This window comes from Solea senegalensis, linkage group LG10, assembly GCF_019176455.1.
Source record: "Solea senegalensis isolate Sse05_10M linkage group LG10, IFAPA_SoseM_1, whole genome shotgun sequence".
NCBI lineage: Eukaryota > Metazoa > Chordata > Actinopteri > Pleuronectiformes > Soleidae > Solea > Solea senegalensis.
This window is the reverse complement of record NC_058030.1, coordinates 14,560,133-14,573,310: the sequence shown is the minus strand read 5'-3', so window position 1 is coordinate 14,573,310 and position 13,178 is coordinate 14,560,133. Positions and strand designations below refer to the sequence as shown.

Sequence of the window (13,178 nt, the reverse complement as noted above, 5' to 3'; positions counted from 1 at the left end):
CATGCCTTCCTGCCTACATGTGGAAACGTAGACAAAGGCCATTTTCCAGCCTAGGGTCTGTAATAGCCTGAGTAGAGTTTGGCAGCGTTGTAATGGCCTTAGTAATAGGTAAGTGATGCATTGTAAGGAAAGATTAGAGGGAAAATGGCAGAATATGAAAATCGCTAGAAGCTGTGAGACAATTTTATAAATGTGTCACACAAGACTCGTCATAGCTGACTTCCTATTCTATCAAGAAAGGGATTTGTCAATATTTTGTGGGCCTAATATGGCCACTGGCGGTAGCTTGATTGTGCTGTCCAATGTATGAAGGGTGATGATGTTAAAGATTTATGAGGTGATAACTGTTTTACGGTGTACATATGTGGCATGTGTATCTATGCGTGTGTGTGTGTGTGTGTGCGCGTTTCTGGTTTGTAGAATCAACACCAGACAATTGGAAGTGTGCGTTCAACTCTTCATTTACTCTGCTATCATCCCTCTGCACTAGTGAAAACTGTTTAGAAGTGATTAAATGTGAATCATATTTATTTGTGCTTTTAAGAAATTGTGTACATTTTTGGTCTTGTTTTAATATAAATGTGGTGTCTGTTTCTTTTTCCCCCCCATTGATGTTATTTTTAAGCAGTTGTCTTTTTACCTGGTGGCATTGGAGAAAAAGACATATCGTTTCATTTGACGTTTACAAGTTCTTATCTGACTGACATAGATTATTTTGGAAATGGAACAGAATATTTTCTATACTGTACATTTCTTAGAAATAAATTTTGTTGAACATGAGCATATGTCATGACTATCTTTTTTTCCCTGACCAAGACAGCGGATCAGTTTCCCCCCTTTATTTAAACTGTAACTGGCCACACACCTCCTTTTTTTTAATTAATACTTCTGTGGATAAGAAGCCGTGCCATTCCAGAGAAAAGGGCCATGAATTTACAATTCATTAATGAAGCTGAAAGGTTTAAAGTAATGAAATGTGAACAGGCAAACCAGAGGGCCACTGCAAGACAATGCCTTAATTTATGAAGAGCTCACACCATCACCTTTGATTAGTGCTTATCCTCTTGACAAACACCCTCGACCGACCATAATGCTGCATTTACATTACATGGTGCAAGTGACCCAGTTCTGATATTTTCCTCCCATGTGGCACAAGTCAGATATGACCCAAGAGGGCGTGAGCTGGAATAAAACACATGGATTCATATATTGTCAGAATAAATCAGATATGTGCAATGTGGATGCGTTATTGCGATAAAATGCAGTGGTGGTGGTTGTGGAAAAGCCTTTGGTGAACCAGTGCTCAGTTTTCAGTGACAACATTGATAACATTGACAAGGGCTCAGACCAGTGGACTCATGCTGAGTTTTCATGGTTTTTGTAGCGAGGATTTTAAAATTTGGGCCTAACCATTTCCATTTCAGTAGCCAAGTATTAACCTCTGTAAATGCAGGTTTTAGATATGGTCACTTTTGAAAGACCATGTAAGCAAGTCGTCCAAAAAAAAAACAGGCAACATATTGGAATTGGGCATCTATAGCTGCAGTGTAAATGCAGCCTATAATACATTCTAACCCGCCATATCTGCAGGAATCAGTCATGTGATGTGACATGGGTGGAGGAGGAAGCAACACAGCTCCTCAGGCCTTCTTTAGGGGCCTTTCTGTAATCTAACAAGTAATTTATTCTTTTGTTTGAGCTCAGTGAGGACACAAGGATGTTAAAAAAAGGCAGTTGAGACATATAATTAGGGCACTTTAATTTAGCCTAATTAAGCAAATTGTGGGGCTAAATTCTAGAGGAGGGGGGAAACGAGTAAATATATGAATCAGAGCTGATGTAGTTATGTGCTTTACCAGTATCTGTAGTGATAGTGGAAATAAGTGTAAGAATTAGTTTTGAATGTAGTATTATTTTACAAAGGCATTTGAATAATTTCACATGAACAAACTCAAATAAAAAACGTTCTAGTTTCTACCTAAGATATTAGAATATTTTTTATTTATTTCGTTTAATATGTGTACAAAGCATGCTTATAATTATTAATTTGTTGATTATACAGCGTTAGAATCATATTTTATATTTTTACAGTAACTGTTACAGCTTTTATGGTGTTATTGTCAGAACGGTGTGAAACGTTGTCCCATGATTGTGTGTGTGTCCAAAATCCACCAATCAACGGGTCAACAGGGTTCGGCTTCGGCCAATCATCGTGATGGGGGCTGGGCTTAGCTTGACAAAAACACAGGGACAGCCTGAAGCGCACGGAAGTGAAAAGGTAAGCAGAATTAACTATTTTACTGCCGCTAATTCGTTAGTTTGCTCTCTGTTGTGACGCTGTCGTAACGAAGCAGCGTAAAGGTATTTGACCACAAAAGCGAACACGTATTTATAAATGACACAGCCCCGCATGTTTGAGCGTGGTCGGCTCTTCGGCAGGTAGTCCGCAGGGTTGTTGACAAGTCACCGACAGCTGTCCCGCCATACCAATTTTGCTGTTATTGTTTTACAAAAAGATAGAGTTTCACACCGACCACACGCTACAACGCTGACATTAAAGGCAACGTAGCTTCAACTTGTGGTGCCGTTGTCTTTCACTCTGTTTACAAGACAAATGGGTTTTTTCAATCTGAATACAACGACTTTTCGTTTCCCCTTTACTCATGTTACTGTGGTCGTACACATGCTAGTTTCACACTGCTTTTCATTGCATCACACCGTATCTATTCTCTTCACTTGAAATGGAAATGTGGTCTAAATACACCAGAGGACAGACACCTGGCAGCTCTGCTGCACTGAATATTGAGCACTTATTTTTACTTTGTTCCCTTCTCTGCCCTCGCAGACCATGGCAGCCCAGCTACAGCGCCTCCATGTGGTTGTGGTCCATCTGCTCCTCCTGGACTACTTATCCGGGGTCCACTCCATGCCAGACCCCAGACAAAGAGAGGCCCTCATACAGCTGGAGGTCTCCATGCAGACAGGTGGGCAGATGGTGTTGACTGATGCTGAGCAGCAGCTGGACTCTCTGTTGTTCAAAATGAAGCAGAGGGAGATGCAGGGAGCAGCCTTCCCTCCTGCCATGCACTTCTTCAAGGCCAGGCAACTCATCAGGAACAGTCCTATCTTCAGCCTGCTGCAGAAGATGCCCAAAGGTCTGTTCAGTCTCACTCTGCAAAGTGTGTCCACAACAAGTTATTACACGTGTTTCACGTTTGCCTGCTTTTAGTGCAGTGCTGTTTACATGTGAGCAGAAGGTTATACTACGTAGCATGTTTTCAACAGAGCCAGGTTTGGAGTGAGCTGGCTTGACAAAGTCTAAGCCTCAGTCAGAGATGATGAATATTAAAAAGGTGGTTATCAACCCAGGTTTTCTTCTTTAGGTTCTGAGTGCATTCATATAAAAAGGGGCAACTGGCATGTGATTTGACTTCAGAACAGAACAGATTTTTACTTAAGAACAGAACAAAATTAGAAAATCTGTACAAAATACTACGCTCTGTCAGTCAGGTCTGAGGGTGTTGTTTTTGGTCAATCTTAGTTTTATTAAAATGAATTATTTGGGTCTAAAACAAATCATTGATTACCCAATATGTAACTCATAACTATATATTTTTTTAAACACAGTTATTGGTCTCAAAAAAGAAACAAAATGAAACAACATGTTCAAATGTGTCACCTTGCGAGCTGTTTTAGACGTTGAATTACTTTTTTTAGGCTTAGCAATTGATCTATGAGGCGAGGCAATTATAAGTAGAATAATGATCAGTCAGTTTATTAACCGTAGCGTTCCTTCAAGGTGCAGGACACAACAAATTTGAAATATTCAGGATATTCACAAAATATTTAACTAGATTAAAATAAGATTCTGTTTTTTTTGTTTATTTATTAATAATCTTATATAATTATTGTTTCAGGGGGAGCGCTCCATGTCCACGACTTCTCTGTAGTTGATGTTGAGTGGCTAGTGAAGAACGTGACCTATCGGCCTCACTGCTACATGTGCTTCACAAAGGATCAGTCCATCAGGTTCATTTTCTCATCTCAGTGGCCCAAACCTCTTCCAATTTGCTCTTCCTGGTTCCTGCTGGAAGACCTGCGAGCCAAGACAACAAACACCACAGAGCTAGACAACAGGTGAAAAACTCTTTAAAAAAGTTCAGTTCAGATTATAGTTATTTGATGGTAGTGGTAGAGTGAGTCGTCTTTCAACTGGAAGGTTTGATTCCTGGCTCGGCTAGCCTACATGCCAATGTGTCCTTGGCTTGTTTGTCTGTTTGGGCTGATGTATAAAGCAAGGGTCTTGCGTAAAGTACACATAAAAGACTCATATTAAGCTATTTTTAATTTTAAAGCAATGATACACTTATCCACACACACACACGTACACACTTTTCCTTTAAACAAAACCCATCAGTGCCTTATGAGGTCACCACTGCAGATGCACCATCTTCATATACTGTAGGTGAAGTTAAAAGAAAATGTACTGTGGTAGTCTGATCTTGTCTTAATGTCTAAATTTTTACACGTTCAGCATCATGGGGAACCTGACGCTCTTCACTGATCAGGATCCAGAAACGGCGTACCCCAGTCAGGACGTGGTATGGGATGTATTTGAACAGAGCTTCCTTGCACTGATGGGTCTGGTCACATATGCTCCAGTGTTCAGAGACTATTACCACCAAAGCCTGGCCCAGTTCTACATGGACAATGTCATGTATTTGGAACTACGGGCTTTGCTCCCAGAGGTAAGATGTTGTAGCTGGAGTTTTCATTGCATCCACCTGTCTACAAATATATCATAACTTTTTGTTTTGAGCGCAGGTATATGAATTAGATGGCAGCACTCATGACAGAGCCTGGACTCTGAAGACCTATGAGGAAGTCACTAGAGAGTTCACAGCAGAGCATCCAGACTTCTATGGAGCAAAAATCATCTTCACAATCCACAGGTAAATGCTCAGAATGCATTATTGGAACTGCTCACTGCTTGTTGGCTCTCTAGCTGGCAGGCAGAGAATGTTGGAAATGATCACTAAAACAGTGTATTCTCCAGGGGAGTAAACGTATCCACCATGACTGGAGTTGTGGAGGAGGCAATGAAGCTACAGAGAAATTTCCCAGATATCATGGCTGGATTTGACCTGGTGAGTGGCTACAGTTAGTTATTGTACAAACAGAGTTAGAGTTTTTGACCAGAAGTGTGGCTCTGTTTCTCAAAACTCTTATTAACTTCTAACTGAAATTTTAACAAAATTTGTTTAAATTTGAGTTTCCTGTCAAATGAGTTCACAGAATGCTGATTAACCCCTTACAATTCTGTCGACGTCAACAGGATTTGGCATGTGTACTTCTCATTTTCGCAACTCCTAGACTGTTTGTTATATTTAGAAAATTCAAAAATGATGGACTGGCTACCTGTCCAGGGTGTACCCCACCTTTCACCCTATGTCAGCTGAGATTGTGTGGATGAATGGATACTGGAAAGCAGAGAAATAGAGTCCATAGTCCATCTGGACTTCCAGGGAATGACCCTCCAATCACAGACAAAATTCACTAGCGCATCAAGCGTTTGTGATGTCAGCTTCTCAGTACCTTAATTCCTAAATGGTTGAATAACTGCCAAATATTGAAAGTGGCAGTTATTTTGGAAAAAGGGTCAGAAGCACTCGCTCATTGATAATTTTTCGACAATTCTACAGCCATAAAATCAAAATAAATCCAGGCGGCCTGATTATCATGATTATCACATCAGCTCCACACGTCTGACACAGAGTGATGTCGATTCGATTCAATATTGATTTCTTTTCGAGAGAGTTCACTTTTCCATACCAACTTTGCTTGGTTATGAAAGAGATTTTCACAGAACTGATGCTGTAAATTGCAAATACGGAATGTGGATCTCTCCAATCTGGTGTGTTGTTGAAATAAATTATTGTTTGCATAAAAAATGCACTTTTTATTTGTTGTTTTGAGGTGACATGTGAGGACACAAACAACCAAAACTGCCCTCTTGAGCAGACAATGGCATCACTTCGGCATAGCGGTGTGTGGGAATATTTCTGGTTCTACACCATAGATGCCAAAGTCATGTACAAGCCTCTAGATGTCACTGTTAGTGTAGATGTTCGCTTCATGTTCTGTCTTCTCAAAACGGATTCTTTCTGTCCAAAACACACAGCTATTGTATGATTATGTCTTCCAGTGCATCGAATACTGATGTGATCATTACAAAACACTACTATTGTAAATTGTTAACGCATAACATTGTAACATGAATCCAATCTAGTCCAAACAGTAGACCTAATAGACCTAAAATCAAACAATAAAAAATACAATACTGTTGTGTGTATTAAGTTTACTTTTCCTCATTTTGGTGAGACGTAGTGGTTTTTGACCTGCAGTGGTATTTGTAATACTTTGTATCTGCATGTAACAAAGCTCGGTCATTTCACTTAAGTTAGCAGCACAATAAACACCACAAAGAAAATCAGTGCACATTATTGTGTTTATAAACTGGGGAAAAGTGTAAGCAACAGAGGAACTGGTTGAGTTTGTGCCGATTTTAATTTCAGGAACAATGTATTTTGTGAAAAATATACCACAGATGCTTAAAATGAAGCGAAACCAAAATGTGTCCACTCTCTCCTGGCAAGTACAGGTAGGCCGCGAGGACAGAGGAAAACCCCTGTGGTACTTCAGAGACGCCTTGTCGATACCAGTAGAGAGAGGGGTCACACTACCTTTCTTCTTCCATGCTGGAGAAACGGGTGAGCCCATCAGTGCTGGATATCTGAACTCTTAATATTACAATTTTCTTTTGTTTTAGAATTAGACCTATGAAAGAAATTCATGTAGTTTCACACTGACAATGTCATAAAAATAAGTACATTTGTAACAACATTATAGCTGTTAGAGAATTCAGTTCCTTTTTGTTCTCCTGCAAACTACAGAAAAACCTTTACCAAGAAGAAAGTCAACAAGGTAGATTTCAGAAACATGAATGTCTATTTTATAAAATAAAAAAATAAAAACATTTTTCCCTCTACTATACACAGATCGCGAAGGCACAGAAGTTGACCAGAACCTGTTAGATGCTCTTTTGTTTAACACTTCACGAATTGGCCATGGTTTTGCTCTAACTCGCCATCCAGTAGCCAAAGAGCTATCCCAGAAAAGAGGGGTGGCCATTGAAGTTTGCCCCATCTCCAACCAGGTAAACTGTAAATGCACTGTGTATTATGTACATTGTCCAGGATGTTGAGTTTGTGTTTTGTACATTTTAATTTTTTTACCTTTTACCTCCTCATCCAGGTGATGATGTTGGTAAACGATATGCGAAATCATCCAGCAGCTGCTCTGATGTCAGAGAACCACCCACTCGTCATCAGCTCTGATGACCCGGCCATGTTCGGGGCCTCAGGCCTCTCTTATGACTTCTATGAGGCTTTTGTTGGCTTTGGTGGGCTTAGATCCAACTTAGGTTCCCTCAAACAGCTGGCCATAAACTCTATTAGGTGAGGATCAAATGGTGCCACTCGACAAACGGACTACCCCTCGTGGAAGGATGTTTAAATATATCATGAACAAATATATAGGGCAACAGTAATTTGCCAATTGCCAAATTTGGAGCCCAGATTTTTATGTAGTGTGAAGCTTGAGATCACCCAAGTTAGTCAGTGTCCTGTCCTCCATTTTCTAAATAGTTGTAACTCACCAGATTTGATTTGTTTTGAAAAGATGCCTGTAAACTATTGCACAATATTTTGATGTGATATAAATTGTATCTTCCTATAATCTGTGCATTTCATTTACCTCTCATGGGAATTTAATTTACCAATTTTTCTCTGTTTTCTTCGTCATTGTTTGTCAAAAGTCTTTGAAAAACCATAGCTCTCACTATTTCTGGCCAAACCACATGTTTAGATGTATGATTTGTAGGGGATTGTTCTCAGCAGGCACTAATATTACCTGTAATATTGTAATTAATACACTAGTGAGATTGTATGAATGTGTGAAAACTGTGTTTCTCTGTTGACCCCTTTCTCTGTCTGTATTTCAGGTACAGCTCTCTGACTCCAAAGCAGCAGGAAAAAGTCTTGGCCATGTGGCAGATAAGATGGAATAAGTTTGTCTCTGAAAATGCCTTTTAGAATTTGCTTTTCCTAAACTCCTCAATTCCTCAAATGACTTCATGTTCAACTGCAATTTCAGCGTAGGGGATTTATAAATGATAATCTGCTCAGGTGAGCACGTTTGAAGTTGACTTTTCAACATGTTACAGGAGCAAAAGCACAGAGGTTGAAGGATAGAATTGAGGATCATTTGTCATTTGTGAAACAAGCCTGAGCCATGTCCCATATAATTTAGGGATTTTTTGTGTGGTTTGAGTGTATTTTACAACTGTGTATTAGGGCCAATTATGAACAAAAAAAAAACGTACTCAGGGGAGGGGGGTAATATTTCCAGAAAAAAAGTAGAGGCGAGATTTTAAGAGATTAAAAGTGGCAAATCTACAAGAAAATAAAGTCACAGTGGGCATTTTCAGCACCATAGACAGCGTCAGATTGCACTTCCATGAAAGAGCAACCAAGCAGGCCACCTGTGAACCAGCAATAAAAAGGAGATTGTAGTAATTAGTGGGTTCCCAGTGAACTGTTGTATAGGTGGTGCTGAGAATGTGCAACATGCTTGCTGCAGTAGAGAGGCTGTGATTAGCCTACCCACACTAACGTGTCCGTGTGGCATTCCCTGCTTACCGGGCGGTGTCTGTGGTGTGTTCAGGTTGCTTGACAAAAACAAAACTTTTTTTTTCTTCATAAATCTGCGACTTTATTTCCTTGTAGATTTGCCACTTTCAATCTCATAAATCTGCGACTTTTATCTTGTAGATTTGTTACTTTTATTCTCATAAATAAGCTACTTTTTTTCTCGAAATGTTACCCCACCGGTATGTAATTTTATTTTTTTTTATACCTGGCCCTAATATGCCATCGTATTAGTTGCACAATTTTACAATGTGTTTGGTTGTGCTTTAAGAGCGTGTATAAGCTTGCTGGTTGAGTTGGGCTTTAAAGCTTCAACTTTTTTAACTTGAACATACTGTGTTTTTAGTCTTCGTCATTTGCAGTAGGTATATGCTCAAGAGCTTCATATGTATCCATCCATTTTCCACCGCTTTATCCTCCGTAGGAGGGTCGCAGGTGGGCGCTGTGCCAATCTCAGCTGACATAGGGCGATAGGCGGGGAAACAGACCATCGTTGACTTTCACTCTCACACCTACAGTCGATTTAGAGTGACCAATTCACCTAATCCCCATATTGCATGTTTTTGGACTGTGGTAGGAAACCGGAGAACCCAGAGAAAACCCACGCACACACGCCCTTGTTCCTTCCTTCTTGCTGCAAAGGCATGAGTGCTAACCACTACACCAACTGTGTGGGAGCTGTATGTAAAATGAAAATGATCAAGAAACGGTAGAAAACTATCTAATGTGTGCTATACATACACAGGGAAATCATAGTGTGACATTTTGATTAATTTTAAGTGTATGTGCCAATGTATAGATGGATAAGCAAATAAAATATTTTTACAGTCCTACATGAAATATTTAATTCAAGTTACTGTTACCAGAATTCATGTGTATATACTTACATACAGTACTGTGCAAAAGTCGTGGGGCACCACCAGCTTTGCTGTTTTTCAGGGCATACGCAGGGTCATAAAGTCTTAAAGTTTGGTTACTCATATTTCATTTTTCGATTTATCTTGGAACCAATAGCTACCAACGTTTATTGTAGCCTGGTTAGAATTTATGGACGCACACCCAACATAAAACGTGATGCAACATTAATTGATAAATATAATTTACTTTGCAAGTGATTCTGGGACTCTGATGTTCCTTGATATGCTGCCACTGTGGACATAAAACAGGTCTTACATTGCGTTCACAATGGTCTTAAAAGTTTTTTTTTAAAAATGTCTTAAATTTGACTTGTTGAAACTGAAATTTGGTCTCATATTTGGAAGCATGTCTTGAATAAACCTGGTGTGATGGACCAGTAGTAGAACAAACAATAACATTAATACAGGGTTGATCATACTAAATACTTGACACTGTAACCTATCTCCTTTCTTCTGAAAATAATATTTTAAAAATGCATACGTTTCCCATATTTTCTGCATGTGTTCCAATAAGGTGAATGAGAGCTGATTTTACTAAAACAACACATCTAACAGTGGCCCAAGACTTTTGCACAGTATTCGTTCATGGCTGATTGCAGTTTTTTTTTCCTTCAGTTGATCTTAGGTTTGCCATGTTGGCTCTCATCAGCTGTCTCATGATATCTTAATATGATTGAATTTGTCATCCATCATCTGCTGCATCTGTTGAACTGGGAGAAGAAGTCGTCATAGATGTGTCCTCTTTTCATGCCCGCTGCCCTGAAAATGACATTAATTCACAGAGATACAGTGAGACAACATCCTCTGTGTGAGATGTATTCTTTGTTGCTGTGTGTGTGTGTGTGTGTTAATGTTAAAGTTAACGCCACTGACTCCTGTATTTGTGCCAGTTCGACATTGGCGCTATCCAGGTGTCGTCTCAGCTGCCCGTTCACTTTTGCCTGCTCCCTCTGAAGTAGCAGCGTTTTATGAGCTGAGTTCAGGAGAAAGCGAGCGTGTCGCTCCTCCTCTTTCTTCTTCTCTAATTCGGCCCTCTACAGAAACACAGATAAAATAGACATGTGTGATGAGTGATCAAATTCCAATGGACTGCCATTGTAAATGCTCTTAAACAGCAGGATTTGGGAGTTACTTTTCTCTCCTCCATTTGATATTTCTGGAACTGCATGATCTTTTGCCGGCTCTCTGGAGGGGGTCTCTTGTCAGTGCTGGGCCAGAGACCTGGAACTCCCACACTTGTTGTTGCACACTGTCTTTGCAGTTGGTTTTCCGCCTCAGCAGACTCCAGCGCCCGTCGGTGCTTGTCTTCTTCAGTCTTGAACAAAACGCAGCCAGTGACAAGATTAGAGTGAGAGAGAATGCGAGTTGAGTTTAGGACCAAATAAATAAATAAACACAAAACTTTATCAATGAAGAACATGTTGGTTAAAGGTCATCATTCCAAGTGAATGGAACTATCCAGTTCTCATGTATGTTTTCGGAGTATAAAATGACTTACCTTGACCAAATTGTGCTCATTGGTGGAAATGGCTTCTGCTTTTCTCCTCTGCTTCTCAAGTCTCTGAATCTGCAGGGCCGTGTTGTCCATCTTCAACACGAATTGGTCGTATTGATCGTCTGAAGGGGGAGGAGAGAGGATGAAAGTGAGCTTACAGGAGATTTGTTTGAATGAACGGAAGGCGTGTATCCTGAATGGGATCACAGAAACCTACCTTCCAGCTGTTGCTCGTGCCTCACTGATGCCTTATCATTTTGCTGCTGGATGAGCCACGATTTAAACTGATCCTTCTGCCTCTGCAGTCTGTCGTAGTAATTCAGGTCCTCGCCCAAAAGACCAGACAGGGACACATGTCCATGTTCCAATTTTGTTTTTCTTAAGCGGTCTGGGTCATTCAGGTCAAACTCCAGCCGGTCGCAAAACTGCTGGTTCTCATGACGGAAGTTGTCAATGGCCTTTTGACAGACGCGCTGCTTTTCCTTTTCTCTGATTTGGTTCATGTACGCTACTCTGCTGTTATGGATCATATGGCCATCTGCAGTAAATGTGGAGATGACACACACACACACACACACACACACACACAGCACCGTATGAAACACTGTATGTCCAAATACACAAGTGACAGCGTTTACCCACAACATGTGTAAAGTACACAAAAAGGTGATCTAATCACGAGTTAACTAAGAGTTAATGATCATTTAACCTAGTGATTTAGTTGACCCCAACGTCATGTATCTCACCATATACATCCCCTTCGTCTTTATCGGCCTCTTCTTGTTTCAGCCTGTCTCTCACCTGCATGTCCAGGGCTTGCTTGTCAATCTGTTAAGCACAACCAGACACAGGTTTTCTCTTACAATAAATTCCAATTTGAATATAGGAGAAGCTATTGAAAGAAATATAGATTAGTTTTAATAGATTCCATATAATGAGATGTTCTAACCCCCAAACTTAGCTTCTTTTAGTGCTACTCTTTTTTAATTCTCGCATACATTTTCTTAATGTCAATATCACTGGCTCACTGACTCCAAATATCACCAAATTGTACTGTATATCCGTTACAAGACCATCAGGACTTTCTGTTGGGTAGGAAGTTGTAGTTTTTCTTTATACGAATATTAATGTCAGGTTCAGAAGCATAGATGTTACTAGTGACATGTGACTGCACATAGGATGGTCTCCAGGGATTAACTGATGGTCCCTACATGAAAGCGTCAGTTAGTACAGAGAGACACTTACCCCGATAGTCCTCCATTTTTCATTGAAAATCCTCACGCGTCTGTGAGCCTCATAGTCGCGGCGCATCTGTATCCGCGCCCTCTCCAGGCGGTCAGTGACTACCTCATCATCAATATCCATTTCTATTTTGGAAAACTTTCAAAATTCTTGAAACAAACTTTGACTGAACTCGGGTCTGTTGTTTGTTTGTGAGTTTGTCGTTGGTGGTGTTTTGCGACAGTGCCTTCTTTCTTTTGTTATCCCTTATTCCTTCCTTACGTCATCCAAATAAAAAGAAAACCTTCCACTTAAAAATTACGTTTACAAACATAAAAGGACAACGACCCTCGTCACGTTCCTCCTTCGAATAGAGCCGAATAGAGAACAGTGTGTTTGTGGTTACCATGGAGACAACTGAACCCTTTATCCGGGGCTGAACACACAGGTTGCTGAGAAAGTTCGTGCACCTTCGTATGACTTCGTTGTTTTCCGCGGTGTTAGACGTCACGTGACCTCTTCACGGCACAATCAAGACTCCACTGCTACTTGTCTAACATTTGGACAATTGAAAACTCAACTTTTGACCAGTTCAAATCAAACCTCAAACTACTGTTTGCTAGTTTACTAACTTCCAGGTCTTACAATTGAAAGACAACTCGCCCTACCACTGAGCTTCCATTGCTCAGTCCTAACTCACTCACCTTTTTAATACTTTTACTTCTAAAACCTAATACATCAGAATATTACTTTTAATACTTTTACTTAGTAATATTA

General features: G+C 40.1%; 2 protein-coding genes across 3 annotated transcripts; one reads left to right on the top strand and one right to left on the bottom strand.

Moving 5' to 3' along the window:
• Positions 1 to 2,233: 2,233 nt before the first annotated feature.
• Positions 2,234 to 9,598, top strand: ada2a (adenosine deaminase 2a). 2 transcript variants are annotated; one of them, XM_044036661.1, is made up of 10 exons: positions 2,234 to 2,278; positions 2,846 to 3,155; positions 3,918 to 4,137; positions 4,535 to 4,748; positions 4,825 to 4,952; positions 5,057 to 5,147; positions 6,662 to 6,770; positions 7,059 to 7,216; positions 7,315 to 7,517; positions 8,063 to 9,598. In XM_044036661.1, the coding sequence occupies exons 2-10, from the start codon at positions 2,849 to 2,851 to the stop codon at positions 8,151 to 8,153; spliced, it is 1,521 nt and encodes a 506-aa protein (XP_043892596.1). In that variant the 5' UTR covers positions 2,234 to 2,278; positions 2,846 to 2,848; the 3' UTR covers positions 8,154 to 9,598. The 2 variants fall into 2 exon arrangements, with proteins under 2 accessions (XP_043892596.1, XP_043892597.1); XM_044036662.1 differs by lacking the exon at positions 2,234 to 2,278 and adding an exon at positions 2,299 to 2,361.
• Positions 6,549 to 12,808, bottom strand: ribc2 (RIB43A domain with coiled-coils 2). Its single transcript, XM_044036663.1, has 7 exons — positions 12,426 to 12,808; positions 11,927 to 12,008; positions 11,398 to 11,718; positions 11,184 to 11,302; positions 10,818 to 11,000; positions 10,559 to 10,719; positions 6,549 to 10,444 (listed from the first exon to the last, which is right to left on the bottom strand). Exons 1-7 carry the CDS (start codon positions 12,543 to 12,545, stop codon positions 10,375 to 10,377), a joined length of 1,056 nt encoding a protein of 351 aa, XP_043892598.1. The 5' UTR covers positions 12,546 to 12,808; the 3' UTR covers positions 6,549 to 10,374.
• Positions 12,809 to 13,178: the final 370 nt, after the last annotated feature.

Excerpts from the sequence above, each read along its gene's own strand:
- ada2a (XM_044036661.1), top strand. The coding sequence starts at position 2,849 with ATGGCAGCCCAGCTACAGCGCCTCCATGTGGTTGTGGTCCATCTGCTC. Across the intron at positions 4,749-4,824 it reads TACGGGCTTTGCTCCCAGAG|GTATATGAATTAGATGGCAG; the intron begins GTAAGATGTTGT and ends TTTTGAGCGCAG. Across the intron at positions 7,518-8,062 it reads CTGGCCATAAACTCTATTAG|GTACAGCTCTCTGACTCCAA; the intron begins GTGAGGATCAAA and ends TCTGTATTTCAG.
- ribc2 (XM_044036663.1), bottom strand. The coding sequence starts at position 12,545 with ATGGATATTGATGATGAGGTAGTCACTGACCGCCTGGAGAGGGCGCGG. Across the intron at positions 11,303-11,397 it reads GCACGAGCAACAGCTGGAAG|ACGATCAATACGACCAATTC; the intron begins GTAGGTTTCTGT and ends CTCCCCCTTCAG. Across the intron at positions 10,720-10,817 it reads ATCAAATGGAGGAGAGAAAA|AGGGCCGAATTAGAGAAGAA; the intron begins GTAACTCCCAAA and ends GTGTTTCTGTAG.